The sequence below is a fragment of the Aethalodelphis obliquidens genome, unplaced genomic scaffold (genome assembly GCF_003676395.1).
Source record: "Aethalodelphis obliquidens isolate GAN/ISIS:26980383/991018 unplaced genomic scaffold, ASM367639v1 scaffold11, whole genome shotgun sequence".
Taxonomy (NCBI): Eukaryota; Metazoa; Chordata; class Mammalia; order Artiodactyla; family Delphinidae; genus Aethalodelphis; species Aethalodelphis obliquidens.
The window spans coordinates 15,569,823-15,591,340 of record NW_020837955.1 but is presented as its reverse complement, the minus strand read 5'-3'; the positions used below and the strand labels follow the sequence as shown (position 1 = coordinate 15,591,340).

At 49.0% G+C, this 21,518-nt stretch overlaps 2 protein-coding genes and 1 long non-coding RNA gene across 14 annotated transcripts in view; 1 reads left to right on the top strand and 2 right to left on the bottom strand.

Moving 5' to 3' along the window:
- The window catches only part of MMS19 (MMS19 cytosolic iron-sulfur assembly component), a 32,110-nt gene extending 19,846 nt beyond the window's left edge, over positions 1 to 12,264 (top strand). The window contains exons 9-31 of one of the 4 annotated variants that reach the window (XM_027112192.1): positions 1,514 to 1,600; positions 2,027 to 2,101; positions 2,511 to 2,588; positions 3,106 to 3,244; positions 3,494 to 3,648; positions 3,914 to 3,992; positions 4,404 to 4,529; positions 4,725 to 4,806; positions 5,115 to 5,212; positions 5,317 to 5,466; positions 6,987 to 7,142; positions 7,956 to 8,055; positions 8,540 to 8,642; positions 8,787 to 8,855; positions 9,083 to 9,209; positions 9,920 to 10,020; positions 10,162 to 10,218; positions 10,367 to 10,553; positions 10,878 to 10,960; positions 11,086 to 11,250; positions 11,333 to 11,392; positions 11,686 to 11,786; positions 11,867 to 12,264. In XM_027112192.1, coding sequence (XP_026967993.1) covers positions 1,514 to 1,600; positions 2,027 to 2,101; positions 2,511 to 2,588; positions 3,106 to 3,244; positions 3,494 to 3,648; positions 3,914 to 3,992; positions 4,404 to 4,529; positions 4,725 to 4,806; positions 5,115 to 5,212; positions 5,317 to 5,466; positions 6,987 to 7,142; positions 7,956 to 8,055; positions 8,540 to 8,642; positions 8,787 to 8,855; positions 9,083 to 9,209; positions 9,920 to 10,020; positions 10,162 to 10,218; positions 10,367 to 10,553; positions 10,878 to 10,960; positions 11,086 to 11,250; positions 11,333 to 11,392; positions 11,686 to 11,786; positions 11,867 to 11,894 — 2,406 coding nt within the window. In that variant the 3' untranslated portion in view covers positions 11,895 to 12,264. Of the gene's footprint in view, positions 1 to 1,513; positions 1,601 to 2,026; positions 2,102 to 2,510; positions 2,589 to 3,105; positions 3,245 to 3,469; positions 3,649 to 3,913; positions 3,993 to 4,403; positions 4,530 to 4,724; positions 4,807 to 5,114; positions 5,213 to 5,316; positions 5,467 to 6,986; positions 7,143 to 7,955; positions 8,056 to 8,539; positions 8,643 to 8,786; positions 8,856 to 9,082; positions 9,210 to 9,919; positions 10,021 to 10,161; positions 10,219 to 10,366; positions 10,554 to 10,877; positions 10,961 to 11,085; positions 11,251 to 11,332; positions 11,393 to 11,685; positions 11,787 to 11,866 lie in introns of those variants that run through there. The other 3 variants (XM_027112193.1, XM_027112195.1, XM_027112194.1) reach the window with 3 other exon arrangements.
- LOC113623269 (uncharacterized) lies at positions 1,638 to 5,355 on the bottom strand. The gene is made up of 3 exons (XR_003433862.1): positions 5,242 to 5,355; positions 4,383 to 4,534; positions 1,638 to 3,262 (listed from the first exon to the last, which is right to left on the bottom strand). It is a non-coding gene; the product is annotated as an uncharacterized LOC113623269 (long non-coding RNA).
- A 236-nt stretch (positions 12,265 to 12,500) lies between the features above and the next one.
- ZDHHC16 (zDHHC palmitoyltransferase 16) lies at positions 12,501 to 21,434 on the bottom strand. 9 transcript variants are annotated; one of them, XM_027112196.1, is made up of 12 exons: positions 21,207 to 21,370; positions 19,977 to 20,122; positions 17,793 to 18,040; positions 17,418 to 17,612; positions 17,179 to 17,267; positions 16,749 to 16,777; positions 15,994 to 16,127; positions 15,807 to 15,854; positions 14,868 to 14,953; positions 14,085 to 14,208; positions 13,829 to 13,899; positions 12,614 to 13,086 (listed from the first exon to the last, which is right to left on the bottom strand). In XM_027112196.1, the coding sequence occupies exons 2-12, from the start codon at positions 20,098 to 20,100 to the stop codon at positions 12,972 to 12,974; spliced, it is 1,263 nt and encodes a 420-aa protein (XP_026967997.1). In that variant the 5' UTR covers positions 20,101 to 20,122; positions 21,207 to 21,370; the 3' UTR covers positions 12,614 to 12,971. The 9 variants fall into 9 exon arrangements, with proteins under 9 accessions (XP_026968001.1, XP_026968005.1, XP_026968006.1 ...); XM_027112197.1 differs by having other exon boundaries at positions 19,977 to 20,119; XM_027112202.1 differs by having other exon boundaries at positions 19,977 to 20,090.
- Positions 21,435 to 21,518: the final 84 nt, after the last annotated feature.

Sequence of the window (21,518 nt, the reverse complement as noted above, 5' to 3'; positions counted from 1 at the left end):
ATGTTTTCAGTGTGCCTTCTTGACATACACGTGGCCAACAGGCACATGAAAAGATGCAAATCAAAACTACAATGAGGTATCACCTCACACCTGTTAGAATGGCCATCATCAAAAAGTCTACAAATAATAAATGCTGGAGAAGGTGTAGAGAAAAGGGAACTCTCCACTGTTGGTGGGAATGTAAATTGGTGCAGCCACTATGGAAAACAGTATGGAGGTTCCTTAAAAAACTGAAAATAGAGCTACCATATGATCCAGCAATCCCACTCCTGGGCATATATCCAGAAAAGATGAAAACTCTAATTTGAAAAGATACATGCACCCCAGTGTTCATAGCAGCACTATTTACAAGAGCCAAGACATGGAAGCAACCTAAATGTTCATCAACAGATGAATGGATAAAGATGTTGGGGGGGGGGTGCGTGTGTGTGTGTGTGTATATACATACACACACACAATGGAATACTACTCAGCCATAAAAAAGAATGAAATAATGCCATTTGCAGCAACATGGATGGACCTAGAGATTATCATACTGAGTAAAGTAAGACAGAGAAAGACAAATATGATATCACTTATATGTGGAATCTAAAAGTAATATAAATGAATTTATTTACAAAACAGAAACAGACTCAAAGATATAGAAAACAAACTTTATGGTTATCAAAGGGGAAAGGTGAGGAGGAATAAATTAGGAGTATGGGATTAACAGATACATACCACTATATATAAAATAGATAAACAACAAGGATTTACTGTATAACACAGGGAACTATGTTCAGTATCTTATAATAACCTATAGTGGAAAAGAATCTGAAAAAAATATATATGTATATGAGTGAATCACTTTACTGTACACCTGAAACTAACACAGTATTGTAAGTCAACTATATACTTCAATAAAAAAAATCTGCCTTCTTGACGCAGAAATCATGAAAGTTTTTATAATGCCAGAATTACAGCTTTTTATAATGGTAAAAAAATAGGAATGTCCATCAAAGGGTGATTATCCAAATAAACTGTGGCTTAACCACACAATGAAATAGTATCAGCCACTAAAAGTAATGCTATGAAAAAATAATTTAATAACATGAAAAAATGTACCTAGTATTAAGTGAAAAAATAGATTGCAGAAAATATATTCAAAAGATCACATTTTTAAAAAGTGTATATATTTTAAAGGGTAACAGCGTCTACCAATCACATAGTCATGATAGTATATATACAGAGAAGAAACTTGCACCAGAAAGTTAAGGGTGCTTATCTCTGGGTGGTGAGATGATAGATAAGATGGAAACTGTGTGATCAGATAGAAAATAAATGCCCAACAGACAAAAATTCCCAAGGAACATGTAAGAGCAAGCAGTCTTCTGCTGGGGCCTCATACCATAAACTTCTTCTGCCAGATTGGGTGTAAATCTCACCCTATTCTGCAGGGTTGCCAGGTTCACTCCTGTGTCCAGGGGTGGTCTGAAGAGTTATACAAGCTCACGCCCCCTTCTGCCTTTTCCAGCCACCTAATGATCCCCATGGTATCCAGAGAGAAGATCTCATCCTGAGTCTTCGAGCTGTGCTGGCTTCTACACCGCGATTTGCTGAGGTGGGTCTAGCCAAAGTTAGGATATGTAGCCTCAACCCACAGAAGGGTCTGAAGAAAGAACAGTAAAAGCATGGGGGAAAAGAAAGTTCCAGTATACATTTTAGGTTATGGCATCTTGCAAGTGTCTTCAGACCTTCGAAGTAAAAAACTTCACCATCTCTTCATTTAAAATAGTAAACCAATCCCTATTTGGTGCTATCTTTTGAAATTCTTTAGCTTTGCCAGCTAGCCCACTTCTCAGGTCACTGGGAGTCTGGCCATGGATTGAGAGGGAGGTTGGTTTACAGTCACTACTCTCGACTCGAGTATAGCTCCTTGATGTAACACCTACCCCTGGGAACTGGTGGCAGTGAGGACATGGTTGGCCTTGGTGTGGCTGCAGCACTACCCATATCTCACTCTTTAGTTCTTCCTTCTCTCCCACAGTTCCTGCTCCCCCTGCTGATTGAGAAAGTGGATTCCGAGATTCTGAGTGCCAAGCTGGATTCTCTGCAGACTCTGGTGAGTGATTGTTCTCTTTTGAGGATCCAGCTGTCTTTAGACAATTTAGGGGTGCTAAAGGATTATGAATTGATTCTTGGAGAGCCAGGGAATAGTTCATTGGCCTCAAGAGAGGGATACCCAGAATCCGGGCCTATATGTTGACCTAAAGCCCCCAGTTGCATTTTGTCTTGTTCTGTAGTAACTGAGTGGCAGCTGAGGAAAGGCTGACCAGGGCTCCCTCTTCATGCTTGTTTTCCATCAGTCAGGACAAGCTCCTATTTTTCAGTGACCTGGGTAGGATGGTTATGAAATCCTGCTGGTTTACTGCTGAGAGCCGGGGTCTTTCAGGTGCCATTATGCTGAGGGGCCTGCACGTCCTAGGAAGTCTGAGTGTGTAGATAGCCATTACCTGTGCTTTCCTTGGCAGAATGCTTGCTGTGCTGTGTACGGACAGAAAGAACTAAAGGACTTCCTCCCCAGCCTTTGGGCTTCTATCCGCAGAGAGGTGAGTGTTACTTAGATAAACTCACTACCATTAACTCCTGGTTGTCAGGCACGAGGGGAAATAACACACCGTATCCTTTTCCCTCTGTTGCTGTGCTTGGTTATTCAGCAAGAGAGCAAGGGGGCATACTTCTAGTTGAATGACAAGGTAGGGTCAGCTGTTTGGTCGTGGCACATGATCAGTCTCGCACAGTGCCCAATTCCTGTCCTTCCATGGTAAGGAGCATAGGTCATGCTGAGTAGAGCGGGAGAGGAAGAGACTTAGGAAAGGGGTTCCCAACAACCACTGCTCAAAGTTGTATTCAGTTTCTCAAAAAGTATGTGTATCAATCCTAGTGGGACTGAGGACTTAGTGAGAATACACCAATTGAGAAGAAACTCATTTGGGGGGTTAATTTCCATTGCTGTGCCCCAAAGGTTCTCACCACCCCCTCCCCGCAAAGGAAATAGGCAGTAGGTGGGTGGGGTCTCACCTGGTGCAGGCTCACCTCAGTAGCCATGGGATCCCTCCCTGACAGGTGTTCCAGACGGCAAGTGAGCGGGTAGAGGCCGAGGGCCTGGCAGCCCTTAACTCCCTGACTGCGTGTTTGTCTCGCTCTGTGCTGAGGGCTGATGCTGAGGACCTCCTTGACTCCTTCCTTAGCAACATTCTACAGGGTAATGGGGCCATGGCAGCTAGAAAGGGGAGTGAGCACAACAGAGAAATTCCTTAAGGCCAGTGACCTTTCATGAGTGGCCCCCATGTTCAGTGATTTGGGTGCTGGAGCCCTGCTTTGAATTGAAAGCAATTTAAGTGGTAACTGCTAGCCAACTGTCCCAGGGCTCAGCCTCCAACTTCTATGGCCTGCAGGGGAACCAGGCAACATTCAGCCTACTCCCTAGGTCTGTGATGTGCTGCCTTTCTAGACTGCAGGCACCATCTGTGTGAACCAGACATGAAACTGGTGTGGCCTAGTGCCAAACTGTTGCAGGCGGCTGCAGGTGCGTCTGCCCGGGCCTGTGACTACATCACCAGCAACGTGCTGCCCCTACTGCTGGAACAGTTCCACAAGCACAGTCAGGTAAGGAAGCAGAATCTGTTGGGGAAATGATGGGACCCCTTGCCAGGATCGCTGTCTCACAGAGAGAGCGCTAAGCATTGAGCTTGGGCCTAGATATAGTAGATCTCAGGTTTTGCTCCCATTAGCTGCTGCTGGTGCCCTTGTTCACTTTTTTCCTGACACTCTTATGTAAAAGGATAATTCTCCCCAATTCTGCAAGTAGCAGGACTGAAATCCTTTAAAAATAAAGTATTTTTAGACTTGAATACCCCTTAAAACATTACAGAGCAACCAGCGGCGGACAATCCTTGAAATGATCCTGGGTTTCTTGAAGCTGCAACAGAAATGGAGCTATGAAGACAAGGGTGAGGCCATCTTCTAGATGTGGTATCCTGGGGGCTGCTGAGCACTATAGCCCTATAAAGGATGGCAGGCAAAGAGCGCTACAGAGAAGTAGTCTAGAACAGTGGACCTGTTGTTCTGAGGATGTAGCCCAAGAGAACACTTAACAGTTGAGAGCTGTTGATTTCTTTCCTAGTGTACTTCCCAGATACCCAATGGATTAAATTCTTTAAATCTGCCCCGGGAATTCCGTGGCGGTCCAGTGCTTAAGACTCTGTGCTTCCACCACAGGAGGCACGGGTTCGATCCCTGGTCAGGGAATTAAGATCCCACATGCCACGCAGCACGGCAAAAAAAAAAAAATCTGTCCCAGGTTATCTTTGCATCACTTCTGAATAGGATTTCCCTCTAACCTGGACTCTGTCTCTTCCTAGATGAAAGGCCTCTGAGTGACTTCAAGGACCAGCTGTGCTCACTGGTATTCATGGCCCTGACGGACCCCAGCACCCAGCTTCAGCTTGTTGGCATCCGTACACTCACAGTCTTGGGTGCCCAGCCAGGTGTGCTAAAGGGAAAGAGAAAAGATAGGAGTATTGGTCCCTTTCTTGTGATTTTCTGTCTTAAGTGAAGAGCAATCTTAATTCCCTGGTTCTCACTACAACTCTGGATGATTTGGGACTTCTTATAGGACTTTAGGAAGGGTTGTGATGGCTGCAGGGGAAGAAAGGTGAGGTTCGTGTTTCCCTCCTGTACAGATCTCCTGTCTTCTGGGGACTTGGAGCTGGCAGTGGGTCATCTATACAGACTGAGCTTCCTGGAGGAGGATTCGCAGAGTTGGTGAGAATATAAGGCAGCGAGATCGAGCAAGCTGTTCCGGGGCTCTGTGCTTCCGACCCATGGCTTTCCGCAGGGGAGGTGGGCCCCATGCTTGGCTCTGGCTGCTCCCTGGTTGGAGGTGTGGGAATGCTCTCTTTTCTTGGGCATTAAGAAGCCTGGTCCAACTTAGTGGTGTAAGTACTGGAATCCTACTCTTCAGCAAGGTGGCCTCAGAAGCCCACACTCCTGAATCTGCCTAGTGACAGGCCTAGGCAAGAGAGCCATGGACCAAGGCTCAGCTAGTGCTCATCTGCCTTGTGCCCCGGCAGGGTGGCAGCACTGGAAGCATCAGGAACCCTGGCCACTCTCTACCCTGTGGCCTTCAGCAGCCACCTAGTGCCCAAGCTTGCTGGGGAGCTGTGTATAGGTATGTGTCTCTGATCTTCCGTGGCTTACCCCTTCCCAGGGAGGCTTGGGGGCCTTCATGCTTGCCATCACACAGTGAAACCTTGTCTCCTGGGTTGCTTTCAGAGGAGTCAGATTTGGCTAGAGGAGATGGGCCCACCAAATGCTCCCGGCATCGGCGCTGTCTGCAAGCCTTGTCAGCTATATCCACACATGCCAGTATTGTCAAGGAGACCCTGCCTCTTCTGCTGCAGCATCTCCGCCAGATGAACAAAGGTAACTACCAGGAACAGTCCTCAAGGAACTGGGCTGAAGGCGGAACCATAGTCAGGTTTGGAGTTGATGCCTCTAAAGCAGTGGTTCCAGTGGTGGCTATAGTAAGAGTCACATGGGAACTTTTAAAAAGCGCTGAATGCGTGGGTCTTAGTCCAACTGATTCAGCCTCTGAGGAGGGATGAGACTTGGGCAACAGTTATTAAGAATGCGCACGGAGGCCATTGAAAAGCACCACTGGGGACTTCCCTGGTGGAGCAGTGGTTAAGAATCGCCTGCCAGGCTTCCCTGGTGGCGCATGGTTGAGAGTCTGCCTGCCAATGCAGGGGACACGGGTTTGTGCCGCGGTCCGGGAAGATCCCACATGCCGCGGAGCATCTAAGCCCGTGCACCACAACTACTGAGCCTGCACTCTAGAACCTGTGAGCCACAACTGCTGAGCCTGCGCGCCACAACTACTGAAGCCCACGCACCTAGAGCCTGTGCTCTGCAACAAGAGAAGCCACCGCAATGAGAAGCCCATGCACCGCAACAAAGAGTAGCCCCCACTCGCCGCAACTAGAGAAAGCCTGCGTGCAGCAACGAAGACCCAACGCAGCCAAAAATAAAAACATAAAATAAATAAAAATTTTTAAGAAAAGCTCCACTGTAAGGCCAAGCTACTCAAAATAGGGTTCATCAACCAGCAGCACGGGTATTATCTGGGAGTTTATTAGAAATGCAGAATCTCAGGTGCCATTGATCAGAATCTGCATTTTAACTGGATCTCCAAGTAACCTGTACATACCCTGGAGTTTGAGAAGCACTGCTCCTCATAAGTGACAGCAGCTATTGCTATTGTGAACCTGTGCATGCACACCATAGAACCTCACTAATTCCCTAAGTGCCCCACTCTGTACTGCCCAGCCCTTTGTGGATGATCCAGCACCTGATGTAAAGTAGAAAGAACACTGGACTCAGAGCGTGGCCTGGGTTTGATTCCTGACTTTTTCACTGTTACCCTGGAAAAACCACTGGTAATTTATTGAGCCTCCACATCCTCCTCTATAAAATGGGGAAAATGATATTTCTAAGAGAGTTGTTATGAAAACTAAATGAGAATGTACAGCTGACCCTTGAACAAAACAAGTCTGAACAGCACAGGTCCACGTATACAGATTTTTTTCAGTAGTAAAAACTATAGTACAATATGCTTGTGGTTGGTTGAGTCCACAGATGCAGAACTGCAGATATGGAGGAACTGTGTAAAGAGGGACCATTATAACTTGCACGTGGATTTTCGACTGTACAGGAGGGTTGGCTCCCCTTACCCCCGCCTTGTTCAACGATCAGCTGTGTATGAATGCTTCTGTTGCAGAGCTGGCTGGGCAGGTCTCAGCTCCTGGATAAAATGACTTGGCTCTGTATAAGACACTCTTGGTCTCTTTAGTTACTCGTCTTCGATTATTCTTCCCATATTCTGTATGTGACAGACCTGGAAGTGCTTTTAAGAAAACCTTACAGAGAACTTTCTCACCACACAGGGAATACGGTTGCAGGAACAAGTGAAGTTATTGCTGTCTGTCAGAGTCTCCAGCAGGTGGCAGAAAAATGCCAGCAAGACCCCGAGAGCTGCTGGTATTTCCATCAGACAGCTATACCTTGCCTGCTTGCCTTGGCTGTGCAGGCTTCCATGCCAGGTAACTTCCTCCACCTCACCCGTCCCTCCTCCCGAATCAGCCTTCCACTAGTGTTGAACAGCACTGCCACCCTCGGGGTATCACTGGTATTGCATTTTGTACGAGCAGAGGCTTCTTCTGAATCCTGTGTCCACATGAGATTTCACTTCAAGCAGAGGGTGCCAAGCTGACCTTCGGCAGGAACCAAAATCTACTAGTGTTAGCAACACCCAAAAGGATGCACACTTTTCCCCCCTTAGTTGCTGTGTAATTAGATTAGTTAGAGTTAGGCTCTGGAATCAAGCAGACCTGGTTGGGTTTCGTGGTCAACTCTACCACTTGCCAACTTAGATGAAGATAGCCTTTCTAAGCTTCTGTTTCCTCACTTTATGGGGTTGATAGAGAGTAATATCTATATCACAGGGTAGTTGGTAAGGATTAAATAAGTTAATGTGCAGTGCTTGTCAACAGTAATGTATGTATGTGTGGTAGCTGCTGTATAAAAGGACCCATGAAGATAAATCCATGTTACCTTTAAGTTTTTGAAAAGACTAACATTTCTGATGTTAAGAATGTTCACATTAGCTAGCCTTATTTTCCACTGTTGCCCAGTCAAAAGGACTGCACAAAGTTCTCGGGAGCTCCCTATGGCCTGCATTACACACTCCTACTTCTGGTGCCTTGCTGCTTCTCAGGGCTACAGCACTACTAGAGGACAGTTTAAAAACTGCTCCTCTTGTAACTAGAGTCAAGGCCCAGAGTCATGATGATGACAGGACCTAATCGTCTGAGCCACAGTCATGGCCTGTGATTGTGTGTGTTTTGATTTTGCAGAGAAGGAGCACTCAGTTCTGAAGAAAGTGCTGTTGCAGGATGAGGTCTTGGCCGCCATGGTGTCTGTCATTGGCACTGCCACCACCCACTTGAGCCCTGAGTGAGTATAATCATAGATGTGACTTGATCCCAGGGAGGACAGAATTCTTGGGAAGAAGCAGCAAATAACTTCCTTTTGAGCTGTCCTTTTACCCAGATTGAAACATGGAGGCAGCTTTTGTTTTGTTAAGTCTTGCTGGCAAAGTAAGAAGGGGCCTTTTAGCATCATGGACTGGGGGCCAGAGACTAATGGTTCTTAGCTGCAGATGTGCATGAGAGTCACCTGTGGAGCACTTCTGAAATACACATTGAGTTCTCTCGCTAGATCGTAAGGTCCAGGAGAACAGGGATTTGATCTGTCTTGTTCACTGCTGTAGCACCAAGGCCTAGAACAGGAATGGTTCCTGGCATATAATATGTGCTGAATTAGTATTTGTTGAAGGTGTGAATGATCATGCTCTGGCCCACGGACTCAGTGACTACCAGGAACCCCAGGGCTGCTGTAGAGCCCGGCTCCTCGGTGACACCTAGTGCTCTCCCCCCAGCTTGGCTGCCCAGAGTGTCGCCCACATTGTGCCCCTCTTCTTGGATGGCAACATCACCTTCCTGCCTGAAAACAGCTTCCCTGGCAGATTCCAACCATTCCAGGTAAGGGTCTGATGGATCAGATTGGGGAGAATCTTAGGACTTCTGTCCTTCAGATTTTTAGGGCTAACCTGGGATGGGTATCCTCAGGGCAGACAAGCCTCTTGCTAGCAGGACAGGCTTGTTAAGGCTCTTCTTCCTCTGTAGGATGGCTCCTCAGGGCAGAGGCGGCTGGTTGCACTGCTTATGGCCTTTGTCTGCTCCCTGCCTCGAAATGTAAGTGACCACAACATTTGGGGAGTACCCTAGTTTAACCCTGACCAGGGGAGGTGGATCCTGGGTGACTTCTGGGCTGAAATCTGTCACAAGCTAAGCTGATTTTCTGCTTTTCCCACTGGAGAATTTATTTCCCATCCACCCTGGCCCCTGCCGCCACTCTCTCCTGGGTGTCTCTTAGAGTTCAAGTGTTTTCTGGGTCCCTGACATGGCCAGGTTTTCTATAGGTGGAAATCCCTCAGCTGAACCAACTCATGCGGGAACTTTTAGAGCTGAGCTGCTGCCACAGCTGCCCCTTCTCCTCCACTGCTGCTGCCAAGTGCTTTGCAGGACTTCTGAACAAGCATCCTGCAGGTACTGGAGTGAGGCTGTGGGTTGGGAGCCTCCCTGAATCAACTTCTGATGAAATCTTGACGTTTAGTTCTCATTCTCTTTTTAAAGGAAGTTAGCTAATATATCAGTAATAGGGCTTTCCAAGGGACAGCCCGTGGGACAAGAGTCAAGACCAGAGTTGGGCAAAGCTTTATAGGACATAAGATAAGGGCTTCAAGCAGAGTGCTCTATCTAGTTCTGTCATCCTATTCCCTACAAAGAGCTATTAGGGGTAAATCTTTCTTTTTTTTTTTTTTTTTTTTTTTTTTGCGGTACGGGGGCCTCTCACTATTGTGGCCTCTCCCGTTGCGGAGCACAGGCTCCGGACACACAGGCTCAGCGGCCATGGCTCATGGGCCCAGCCGCTCCGCGGCATGTGGGATCTTCCCAGACCGGGGCACGAACCCGTGTCCCCTGCATCGGCAGGCGGACTCTCAACCACTGCGCCACCAGGGAAGCCCTTAGGGGTAATTCTTTATTAGAAGTAGACAACTCTTTTTCGAATGCCAGCACCCCTACATTATGGAAATACCAGGCTCTTGTGCTGGTGTCCTAGAGCTGAGTGGGCCAAATCCACAACCAAAACAATATTGGTTTTTTTCTAATGGCTTCTACATTTAAATGACTTACACCTTTGTTGGTAAAACGGACATGTGTAGCATCTGCATCAGCATTTCCTCCCTCCTTTTTAGGGCAACAGCTGGATGAATTCCTACAGCTGGCTGTGGACAAAGTGGAGGCTGGGCTGAGCTCTGGGCCCTATCGTAGTCAGGCCTTCACACTGCTTCTCTGGGTAAGGAGTCGGAGTGGATTCCAGTTAGACAGAGCAGTTGGTCTGGTTAAAAAGAATTTCTCCATTTAACCCTGAAGCGCATGCATGCTTCTCAGGGGTTGAGTGTCATGCCCTGACTGTTCTCTTTCTCTCTGATAACAGGTCACAAAGGCCCTAGTGCTCAGATATCATCCTCTCAGCTCCTGCCTTACAGACCGGGTAAGTCCTTGCTGAAGACAGCAGAACCTAGGACCTAAACAGGAACTTCCCTGTCGATCCTCTTCTTCCCAAAAATGACTACTGTCCTCCTCTTGGGTATTTAAGATTCTTCCCCGCTGATGTACCTCAAAGGCTCTCTTTTCTCCAGCTCATGGGCCTCCTGAGTGATCCAGAACTAGGCCCAGCAGCAGCTGATGGCTTCTCTCTGCTCATGTCTGACTGCACTGATGTGCTGACTCGTGCTGGCCATGCTGAAGTGCGGATCATGTTTCGCCAGCGGTTCTTCACGGATAACGTGCCTGCTTTGGTCCGGGGTTTCCATGCTGCTCCTCGAGGTGAGGAGAGTCTAAAGGAAAGTCCTCAAATACACAGACCTCTCCATTGGTCAGGCCACAGTCTCTAAAATAATTTAGGACCTGAGTGCTTCTTTAGAGCTGTAGTGTGACCTGTACCTGAAGCGCTGAACATCTAGATTCTTGACCCACTCTTTTCCTTTGATTGGCATATCTTGGCTATTCTGAGCTTGAGGGGCTTTTTAAAAAAAAAAAAAAAAAAACTTTTTGTAGGCTAATGTCCCAGCTTCACCAGAGATTAGCATTGAATTCTTAAGCTCTATGTCTGAGCCCAGTTTTTCCCCTAAGCTTTTCCATTTTTTACAGATGTGAAGCCAAATTACCTGAAGGGTCTGTCTCATGTACTTAACAGGCTGCCAAAGCCTGTGCTCTTGCCGGAGCTGCCCACGGTAAGCCTTGCGGTCACAGCCTCTAAGCAGGGACCAAGCCATTGTCCCCCAGCTGGGCTAGAAAGGGGAGGAAAGGCAGGTTCATCAAAAGATGTGGTCATCCCACCTTTCCTGTGGCCCCTTAGCTGCTTTCCTTGCTGCTGGAGGCCCTGTCCTGCCCAGACTCTGTGGTACAGCTCTCCACCCTCAGCTGCCTTCAGCCTCTTCTACTGGAAGCACCCCAAGTAATGAGTCTTCACGTTGACACCCTCGTCACCAAGTTCCTAAACCTCAGCTCCAGCCCTTCCATGGTGCGTTGAGCCTGAACAACTCTTTGGCCTGTACTTCTCCCATTCGTGGGTCTCCCCTCACTTCCTTATGGTTGTGTTCCAGGCTGTCCGGATCGCTGCACTGCAGTGTATGCACGCTGTTACTCACCTGCCCACCCCCGTGGTGAGTACCGCAGATGTCCCTCTCTGGCTTGGAAGCTTCTTAGAAGAGCCAGAGGTACCTTTCTGCCTTAGTCAAGAGGGACTGGCTACCCTGCTGTGTGACTGAGATATGCACTGTAGGGTACAGATAGGCAAGGATCTCCTGACTACCCTAAAATATAATGGCCAGCCTGCCACATAGCATTCTCTGGAATCACTAAAGAAGAATAGGAAGAGTATTAGTTGTAGAGTCAGAGCAGCTTTTTTGGTTGTCTTGGTTGAACAAGGCTAAGATAAGCTCCTCTAACTCCACAGCTGCTGCCGTACAAACTGCAGGTGATCCGGGCCTTAGCCAAACCCCTGGATGACAAGAAGAGACTGGTGCGTAAGGAAGCAGTGTCAGCCAGGGGAGAATGGTGAGTTTTTAGGTCATGGGGAGAGATGGGACTGAAATGAGCCTCACCACTAATGCTGTCAACATTCTTTTTGCCTACAGGTTTCTGCTGGGGAGCCCTGGCAGCTGAGCCCTCCATCCTGGCCTACACTGTTCTGACAGACAATCTAACCTGAAATTACTAACTATCAAGCCATCTTGCCCAAAGCAGGGAGATGACTGGCTTCTGATTGCCTTTCCCACAGACACCGCACAAATGCTGGGCCTCTGTCGCATGGCTGTACAAGAAACATAGGAATCCTGACTTCTAATGGATTTGTGAAGTAACTGAGTGTGAGACTACTTGTGTTTGAAGAATGATCTTGGTCTTGGGGCTCTTCCATTTATATGTCAGAAAAAGTGAGATATGCTGCTGAGGGTGAATACAGATCAGCGTGGCCCCGAGGACCAGGGATGGTGGCGTGTGTGTACCTGCTGGAGAATAAAGATTCTTTTGGTAATGGGGCCGTCAGTTATTTCCCTCTCTCCACTTATGCCTCAGCAGTACATAACCAGAAACAACACTGCATAAGCTAGAGGAACAGTAGTGATAGGAACTGGCCAGGAATTCTTCAGGACATCCAGCCCCTCCAAGTGGGGCAGAGGTGGCAGGACCGTAACACCCACTCACTAGGCCTTGACCCTGACTTTCCCCTTCCCCGCCCCACAAGAGAAAGGCAAAGAGTGAAAAGCTACATATCTTTAAAAAATCAAATACCTTTATTTTTGCTCCCTTCAGCACATGAGAAGTGGCAGTGACCTCAGCAGTAGGCCTGGTATCTTTGCCCTGTTGAGAAGCCAGGATCTCAGCTCTACCATTCAGGTGTTTTCTCAGACGGCAAGTGGAAGAGGTGGTAGCCAACCCCAGTGCTGTAAGCTGGAGGAGGTCGGGGTCAGTACCTGGCAAGGTTGCTAGCTGCCTGATCTCCAGTCTGGGGCTGGAACTTCTGTTTGCCTGAGTAAAGGGACATCAGTCCTAGGATTTTTCCGCATCATGCCTTGCTTCCGCCATGGCCGGGAGACTGGTCCTTGAGCTGTCCCTGCATGGTACCATAAGGCAGGCCCACTGGCTCTTTTTGCTCAAGGATTCCAAGAAGCTATCCTTGGAGGCCCTTGAGGCAATGTCGGAAGCAGGGTGGTGCTCAAGTTGTGGCTGACACACTCCAGCTCACACTGCCATCACAGAGGCTGAGTGAGCAGTCACCCAGGGAGGGGGATCCCAGCTCATTCCGTTCCCATGGGGCAGGTGACTGGAAGGTAACAACACCCGAGTCAGCCAATGCCTATAAGAGAAGACAGAAATACTTGTGAGATCTAAGATTTCCTAGTCTTCCTTCCTGAGCCTCATTCCTCAGCAAAGATATATCAAGGTAGTCTGAAGCTACCCTGGCATTCATCGCAAAAGTAATAAAAGTTCCAGTTTTGTCCAATAAATGTGCCCTCTGGTGACTAGAAGGCCTTTAGAGGTTTTGAGCTAAACTTCTAAGGGGCCACTGTAAGCACAGTGACAGACAGGAGTAATAGGATGGGAAAAGGAAGAGGGCAGGTACTTCCAGTCACCTACTTTTTACTGCCTCAGTAGTTGCAATTTGAAGAATGATTTACCTTTGTCTCTTGGGCTGAGGGAACTAGCTTCATTTATTGTCTTAGGACCTCTGTCACAAATAGATGACTTCAATCCCACAAATTATGTGCTTGAAATCCAGACACTGCCATACAAATGAGAGGTGACTGGTGGCCAGCATACCCTAACTAGAGGTCCCTTCTCGAGAACAACTTTCTAAGGATTCTGTCGTAGTCACCTGCTACCGTACCAATATGGGGGCCACTAGCCACACATGCCTATTTAAATTTGTGAAGATGAAATTAAATTTAAACTTCAATTCACTGATATACTAGCCACATTACAAGCACTCAAAAGCCGTATGTGACTAATGGCTAATGTTTTAGACAGCAGAGGTATAGAATATTTTTCTCATTCCAGAAAGTTCAATGAACAGTGCTGGTCTAAATATTTTACTTTACCTTCCTGTGTCCACACCCAGGAATACCTTCCAGTTGTCCAAGCAGCCATAGTTGTAATGATTCCTAAAAACCTAGAGCAAAGAAAAACATGTTTCTATGAATCCTTTTCCTTAAACCAATTTTGAGCCTAAATTGGCCAGGCAGGTTCTGGATTTCATGATGCCTGCCTTAGTTGGCCCTGACCATGGCCTGTGTTTATAGGATGGCAGGTTCAGTTACCTACCCATCCCTCCACCCCAATCCCGGCCCTACTCACTCTGCCCTTGGCCTGCAGTCGGCGTCGCTCCTTCTTGTTGATGTGCCTTTCGATACTAGTCTCACCTCGACTGATGAGAACAGCGTGCCATACAGTTAGGGCACCCAGGGCAAGTGCCACGGAACTGAGAAAAGAGGGGCAAAGACCGTGGGGTAGTGTGGAGGGAGTTAGAGGCCATGCGTAGGTCTGAAATTGAGCTGAGCAACAGTGACTGCCTAGGGGCTTATGTCTAAGTCTGCCTTAACTCCCAGCGTACATGTCCTAGACGAACTTTTACTTCACTGCATCCATGAAAAAGCATCAATGTGGGCTAAGAATAAATGATGTGGAAAGTAAGATGGGGAAATAAGTCTACTTCTATTAATGAAAATGTTATATATTTCCTAAAATACCCATGCTTGGGAGACAGAAGAGGTAGTAAAAGCACTAACAATTAGAATAAAATGCCACAACATTCAGGTTCCAGCTCTACCATTCCTAGCTGTGTATCATGGAACAAATCACCTCACCCCTCAGATCTGCAATTTTCCTCATCTATGAAATGCACCTACCCTTTAAGTAGGAGTTTAACTTCCCTTGGCACATACCAAACACTCAATGCCAAATCTTTAATGTTCCCTGCCCCGAAATGCTGAAGAAAATTAAGCCCTACTCTTTGCCAACCTAAGTGAGAATAAGAACAGCAGCAGTTTACAGGGGGATGGGTTCCTGCCTGGCTGTGGGCACCGAAAAAGGTTTTTCTGAAGCTGCCCCTCAAACTGTCAAAAATGAGAGTTGAGATACCTGCACAGGAACCAGAGGTAGACAAGACTCTTGTGAGTCACTCTTTCTCGGAAGGAGAAGGTGGGTGGTGGGGTCTGGTGATAAGTCTAGAAAAAGAAAACAGCAAAGTCTGGATCATTTGCTCCATTGGTCTCTCTCTACCAGAGCCCAACACCTGCAGGCAGGGAAGTGATCCAAGCCCATGATGAGAAAATAGGGAGTTAAGCCACAGAGGAGTCAGGGCAGCAGCCAGATGGGTGGACCAAGCTGGCGGCATCATCATGGACAAACACGGGGCAGAGCAGGTCTGGACAGGATGGTAAAGCACAGGAGGGACCAACCCTGGGCCTTTAGCTCTCACAACACAAATGGGGCTCCAGGGGAAGCCACTCCACGCCCCAGCTAGAACTGTGTGGCTGTAATCCCCAAGAGGGGACGAGACCCATACCCAGAATGGAATAACTGGAGGGGGAGAACTGTGAGCCCCACTAAGGACCGAAAGGGCAGCAGAGACACAATCATAAGCCCAAGATCTGCTCAGAATAAGGAGTCCTAAAAGGCCAGGGGAGAAGGGACGATCCTGCTGTGGACGCAGACAGACCAGGAACAAAGGATGGTCAGACTGGCCCAGCCCGACCTCTGTCCCCTGGAACCCCATTACACAGACTAACATAGACTCCTTGCTGCTCAGGCCATCACCAAGGCAGAGCCCTTGCTCAGCCCAAAGAAGGTGATAATGGAATAGAGAGCCAAAAACTGTCACGTACCAGGGACTCCCAGCTTGCCCCTAGGCCACTTAGTCTGCCCACGGCCGACAGTGCCCAGAAACACCCCGATCCAGTCTCGACTGGCCCCCTACCCCAGCCTCTACAACTCGACTAACAGGTGGGCCCCAGTTGCCTCAGCAACTCTATACCCCTGGCCTGAGCAGCAGGAGGCAGTGGGGTGGGGACAGCCCACCTGGTTGGCAACCGCCTGTAGTTTGTTCTTGTCGAGCTGTTTCATTTTCTAAGGGGATGGAAAACAGTGCTGGTTATACTCCCAGACCTGTAGGATGGGGGGTGCTACCAGCCCCACTCCTTAGGGACGGATTCCACACCCCAAAGTGCTCTCTATTGAGCTGCCCTGCTCCTAACTACAGGCTCACCTCGATGGCAGCATAAGCCTCCCGGAAAAGGTCCCAACTTCCGTAGCTGCAGTAGACACAGCCCAGAGTCATGAAAAAGCAGAAAGAGAAGAAGTACCGATGGTTATAGTGGCCTACACAGTTGTTTAGCCAGGCTGGTGGGGGCAGGATTAAGGACAAGACCAAACACACAACTTCAGGGGGTGTCCAGGTTTCTCTGGTTCATCCTTGGTTCCTGACAACATCATCCAAGCCCAAGGCTTCCTGTCACCAAAGGCAGGAAAATATGGGACTTCCTTGAAGTTGAGGTGAAAGTGTTAAAGCTTTTCAAAGCCCTCACAAGTCCCATCAGGAGATCATGAAAACTGAAATCCTTCAGTAAAATGAGTCTGCCAATACTTCAACCTAACGGGTTAACCAGACATCTGTGTGGGACAGCAGCAAGGGACCAATGGTTCTATCTGGACACCTACTGGACAACCCACTGAACCAAACATCTCTTTCCATCCAATAGATGTTAGCACGACAGTCTACAAAAGAAAGAGCTGTTAGGGATGGGTGCCTTGCTCCAAGAAGATCCATCCCAGAATGCATGTAAGCCTCCTGCTTTTCCCAGGAGATGTCAGCCCCAAAATCTGCTCTTCTACAAACTTCTCATGAGCCCAGTGTTCTCTGCAGGGTGATGCTAGAAGCCTTGGGTTTGTGGCCCTTAAACCTCTGCAGTGCTCTGGAGCTAAAGAAGGAGGCCTCAGGCAGAAGAGATAATAAAAGGATACGGCAGTGATGATCCATCTTCAGCACACACCTGTGAGGGAGGGACACAGGCTCTGTTACGGTGGCCAAGGATCTTGAGATGTCAGTGCCAATCCTTTCCTATAAGGACCAGCATCCTGCTGAGGTGGAAAGGGCACAGACTTTGAGGAGAGCCAGGCCTTGCTTCAAACCCTGCTTCACTGGCTACATGACACTGGACAAGCTAACTCCGGGTCTCTTGCCTACCCTGGCCCATCTCTCTGAATCTCACTTTCCACAAGTGGTGAAAATGCGGAACTTGCAGGACGATCCTGAGGACCAGGTGTCCCGATATAGAGGGCACACTGCCTGGCACATGAGGGGTGCCTCATAAATGTCCTGTCAAATTCCAGGTCTAGGTTCTGCCCTAGAACTACAGCAAAAGGGCCACAGCTGGGGTTCCCAGAGACCCACCTATTGCAGATGCTGCAGTGGTGTGTTCGGGCTGGCTTGGGGTTAATGCACTTCTTACAGATGGAGACTGTTGTGATATCATTCCTGCCCTGTGCAGAGGGAGAAAAGCACCATGACAACTGTGGCAGCACCGGTTTCGTACCTCCAAAATACCAAGGCACTCTCCCTCCGCACTCCTGGAACTGGCTCCAATAGCCTGCAGTTCTCTCCCTCCCCCATGCCCCTGAGGGGGTACCCACCGGGGGTGGGTATCCAGGTGGAGTGGTGATAGCCTGGTAGTAATGGAAGACGATGAGGATCAGATTCCAGTGACTATAGAAGAAATGCCAGCAGAGTCGTGGCACTGAGTAGGTTTGAAGGATGAGGGGCAGGATACACAGGTAGGCAATGGCCACGATGGAGCTGGTCAGCACGATCACCAGCACCACGAACACCTGCCGACACCAGGGAGGTCAAGAAGACGCAGTGAGAGAGCTTGCCAACACCCAGGGTAGACTCGGGAGTTTCCCCAGGGTAGGAGGCCAGTGTGAGTCCAAACCCAGTGTAGGTCCATCAGACACATGTCCCTCTGCTACCCCCAAACATCCCTGTTCCTATCCCCAGGCATCACTCACCACCCCACACCAGCGGATCACGTTGTCCACTAGCCAGTAGATAGGCTCAAAGGCAGCATCCACAGCGGTGTCACTGCCTGCAAAGGAGTTGTGGAGCAGGGAGCGCAGGCAGACCTTGCCATAGCGCCAGCGCTGAACCAGGCCGCGGAGCAGAGGTGGGCAGCGGCGCCTGTAGCCCAGGAGCAGAAGCAGGCGCAGGCAGAGGCGGGCAGGGCCCAGCAGCAGGCTCCGCTGGCCCCGCATGGCTCCTAGGAGAGCACACAACTGTGAGGGGCCAGCCTGGGTCCTGTCCCTCCCTGCCCCACCAGTGGGGCGCTTAGAGGCAAAGACCTAAGACCGAGGCCCGCTGGGCCAGTCAGTAGGTGTGGGAAGTAGGGAGGTGACTCCAAGCCAAAGCAGGATCTCTGGAGTTGTCTGTGTAGACGGACCACTGGGTGGAGCCCGACCAACGTGCACAAAGCCATCCACGTGCCTCTGAGGGCCTGGCCACAGTAGCAGAGGTGTCCCGGCATCTCCTGCCTGCCCTGGCCCATTGGCCTACCTCCTAACAATTGTCTTCACCAGGAACAGCCAGTGGGGGAGTGAGTTCACAGCATGTGGATCCTGCACCTAGATCTTCCCTGATGCTACCTGAGTCTTGGCAAAAGATACTCATCCTTCCTGCTGACGTTACAGGCCTGGTGGCATGAAGAGTCCCTGTCTCCTGTCAGGACAGCTCAGCTACCCCTTGCATGATGTAAGATGCTTTGTCTCCAATTCTAGTCCCAGCCCCGCCGCAAGCTTACTGAAGCCAAGACAATTTCTGGTGTTCAGAGCAGAACACCACCACAGGCAGGAGACACTGGCAGTGGGAGGAGGGCTGGTGGCTCCTGAAGACCACAGGGCCTGCCCTCTGAGTGATGAGTCTCCCCCGCCCTGTTCTAGTTGGACACTCGAGAGCTTTCTCTGTGGCTGCTGCCATTGGCCCCAAGCTTCCCAACCAACCTTCCCAGCTCTTTAGCCCTGTGCATGGCTCCTCTGCAAGTGCCTTCACCTCCTCCATGTGGTTTTTACCTTATCTAATAGCCACAGGAGGTCAGCTGCCCAGGCAATGCCCAGAACAGAAGACACAGATTCCTTCATGACAGTCTCATCAATTCTGCAGATTAAGGGCTTTACCAGAAAGGAAATTATCTGATTTTCTCCTATGGCTACTTTGTCCTCAGCAACTCCACTGACTTATTTAACAGGCAGCTCAAAACCCAGCAGAAACTGGAGGAGGCTGCTCCACTGTAGGGGTGGTTTCATTTCAGTAACTGGAGCAAGGTACTCTCCTTGCACCCTGGCTCATCCCCACAAGAGGCCTTTCAAAGAAAACTTAATTATCTCCTTCCACAAGCCCTCTAAAGACCTAAGGCAAAAAGAAATCCAGCAGACAAGGCCAGCAAAGAGAAGGCAGACAATTCAGTAGGGACCTGCTCTCTGTACCAGGATAAAGTGGCCATTCCCATCACCTCCGAGGGTGTAAGAGAATTAAGGGGCCGTGTAGAAAAAAGAAAAAGGAAAAGCTCAAACTTCTTCCTACCTCCTTTGAGTTGGACTCCTATTGTGTCGAATCATGATTTGGCTTAAAGCATGAGTTTTCAAATAGTATACAGCTAAAATCTAACATAAGAGTGGGACAAAACATTTTACCCCATAGCAAATCCAGGTGACTTAGGTCATCCGCATATTGTTCATTCCCTTTCTATGGCTAATGGAGAGTTTCCTATTTACTAAAATACTTTTTATAACAATAACTTTCAAATAAGATGCATTCCTCATCTGTAATAAACATGAATTATATGCCATCTCTCCTGTCTACAAAAAAAAATCTCCCTTCTCTGATTCTCCACTTTTCAGCTTGTTCTCAACCACTTCCAGAATAACTGAGCTCTACAGGAAATGACTGCCTCAAGCACTAGACTTACCAACTCTCACCTGCCCCATAACTCGACTACTTAGGGTTCAATTCTGCCCTTAAGTAGTTCTGTGACCTTGGGCAAATCACCAAACCCTGCTGGCACTCAATTTTCTTGTGTTCCCATTCAGTGAGAGGGTAGGATTAAATACTAAGGTCCCTTCCTGCTCTACCCCTTTATGATTCTATATATACACTTGGTAAGATGTTTAAACGAAATGCTTATAAAGTGCTTAGCGCAATACCTGGATCATGGAAGTGCTCAATAAATACTTGTTGAATGAATGAACTGGAGGGATGCTGAAGTGGAAAGGCTGGTCGGATGTCTATCTGTCCTACAAATAACAGCAAGGACACTCCTGCCAACATGATAACGCTAAGTAAGTGTCTACTGAGAAATGAAAACCATTGTTAGAATCATAGCACACAAGAGCTAGAAGTCATTTTTAAAAACTAGTCCAACCAGAAATCAACCCAAACATGTAAGCCAAAAGCTTGTAGGTGCAGAGCTAAAGATCAGATTTGTGTAAAAGAAACCTGAAGCCAAGCCCGCCACACCCCTTATTTAGTGGGGTTTGGGGGATATGGGAATGCCAGGGAAGAGATATGTAGTCCATGGGGCCACAACTGAACATTTCCTCTCAGGAAATTGAGGTAAAGCAGAGCTCAAAAAATTGTGTGTGGTAGGGGCGAGGGGTGGTGATGGAAGTGAACAGGGCAGGAAATACAGCACGCACAGTTTCGCTATCACCCCCAGCACAAGCTCTGAGCACTCTGATCCCTCAGTAGTAGCCACTTAGTGACATCTGCCACCAGATCAGAGGGGACGGCAGGCCACAGCATCCCCCTCTTCTCAAGGGTCTAAGTCACCATCTCGTTCCCAAGGAGAAACCGTATATGAGGGACATAGGGGTGGGAGTGGGAGTACACACACAGATTCCAAAGCCACCAGAAGGCAGAGGAAACTGAGAAGAAGGTCGACAAATCTCATTTGGACAAAGGCTGTTCTCAGGATGTTTACAGCCTCAAGCAGCAGATGTCAATCATCAGTAAGAGCAGCATTTTATTCATGTGCAGACTTCCCTTCCAGACTAACATGCTCCACTTGACAGGATCCGACAGCAAGATCGGAAAGCTGCAGTTACAGAAACCGGGGAAAGGTTTTATTTCTCAAAAAGGCTGGCGTGGCCAAAGTATGATGGGCAGGAAGTAAAATAACTTGGGTACCGGTTTGGTCTCTAGAGACACTGTACAAGTCAAATCCTATCTCTGGGGCTGAGTTTCCAAATCTGTGAAATGGGCGAGCTGGGTGGGCTGACCTTCCAATTCCGCGCCTTAAGGCTGCCCGGAGGGTGAGCTCCGCCCGGTTCGAGGGCGAGGCCGTGCTGAGCAGGAACTCACAAGGCCCCAGAACAGGGCCCGACCCTAGAAAAAGGGAAAGGACCGGGCAGCAAAGGCCGCGGCTTCGCTCTTACCTGCCACCGGCCGACTCCCCAGTCAGCCAAATCGAACCCTGCAGCCTCCGCCGCCGCTCACTGCCACCCCCTCCAGCTCGGCGCCCCGGCCCGGCCTGGCTCAATCCAACCAACCATGGCCCACAGCCCACAGCTTCACCCTCCAGCCCCGTACCCGCCGCCCGCCCATCCTTATCCGCAAGCGCAAGCGTAAGCGCAAGCGCATGCGGGCCGGAGCTCCACCCCCGGTCTCGTCCCGGGGTAACCTGGGAAATGGAGTTTACATCTCAAGGAGGCGCTCCCGGTGGTCACGTGATAAAGCTCACCAATTGG

Excerpts from the sequence above, each read along its gene's own strand:
- ZDHHC16 (XM_027112196.1), bottom strand. The coding sequence starts at position 20,100 with ATGTTGGCAGGAGTGTCCTTGCTGTTATTTGTAGGACAGATAGACATC. Across the intron at positions 18,041-19,976 it reads TGAGCACTTCCATGATCCAG|GAGCCATGCGGGGCCAGCGG; the intron begins GTATTGCGCTAA and ends GTGCTCTCCTAG. Across the intron at positions 14,209-14,867 it reads TACCTCTGGTTCCTGTGCAG|TTCCGTGGCACTTGCCCTGG; the intron begins GTATCTCAACTC and ends CTCTTTTCTCAG.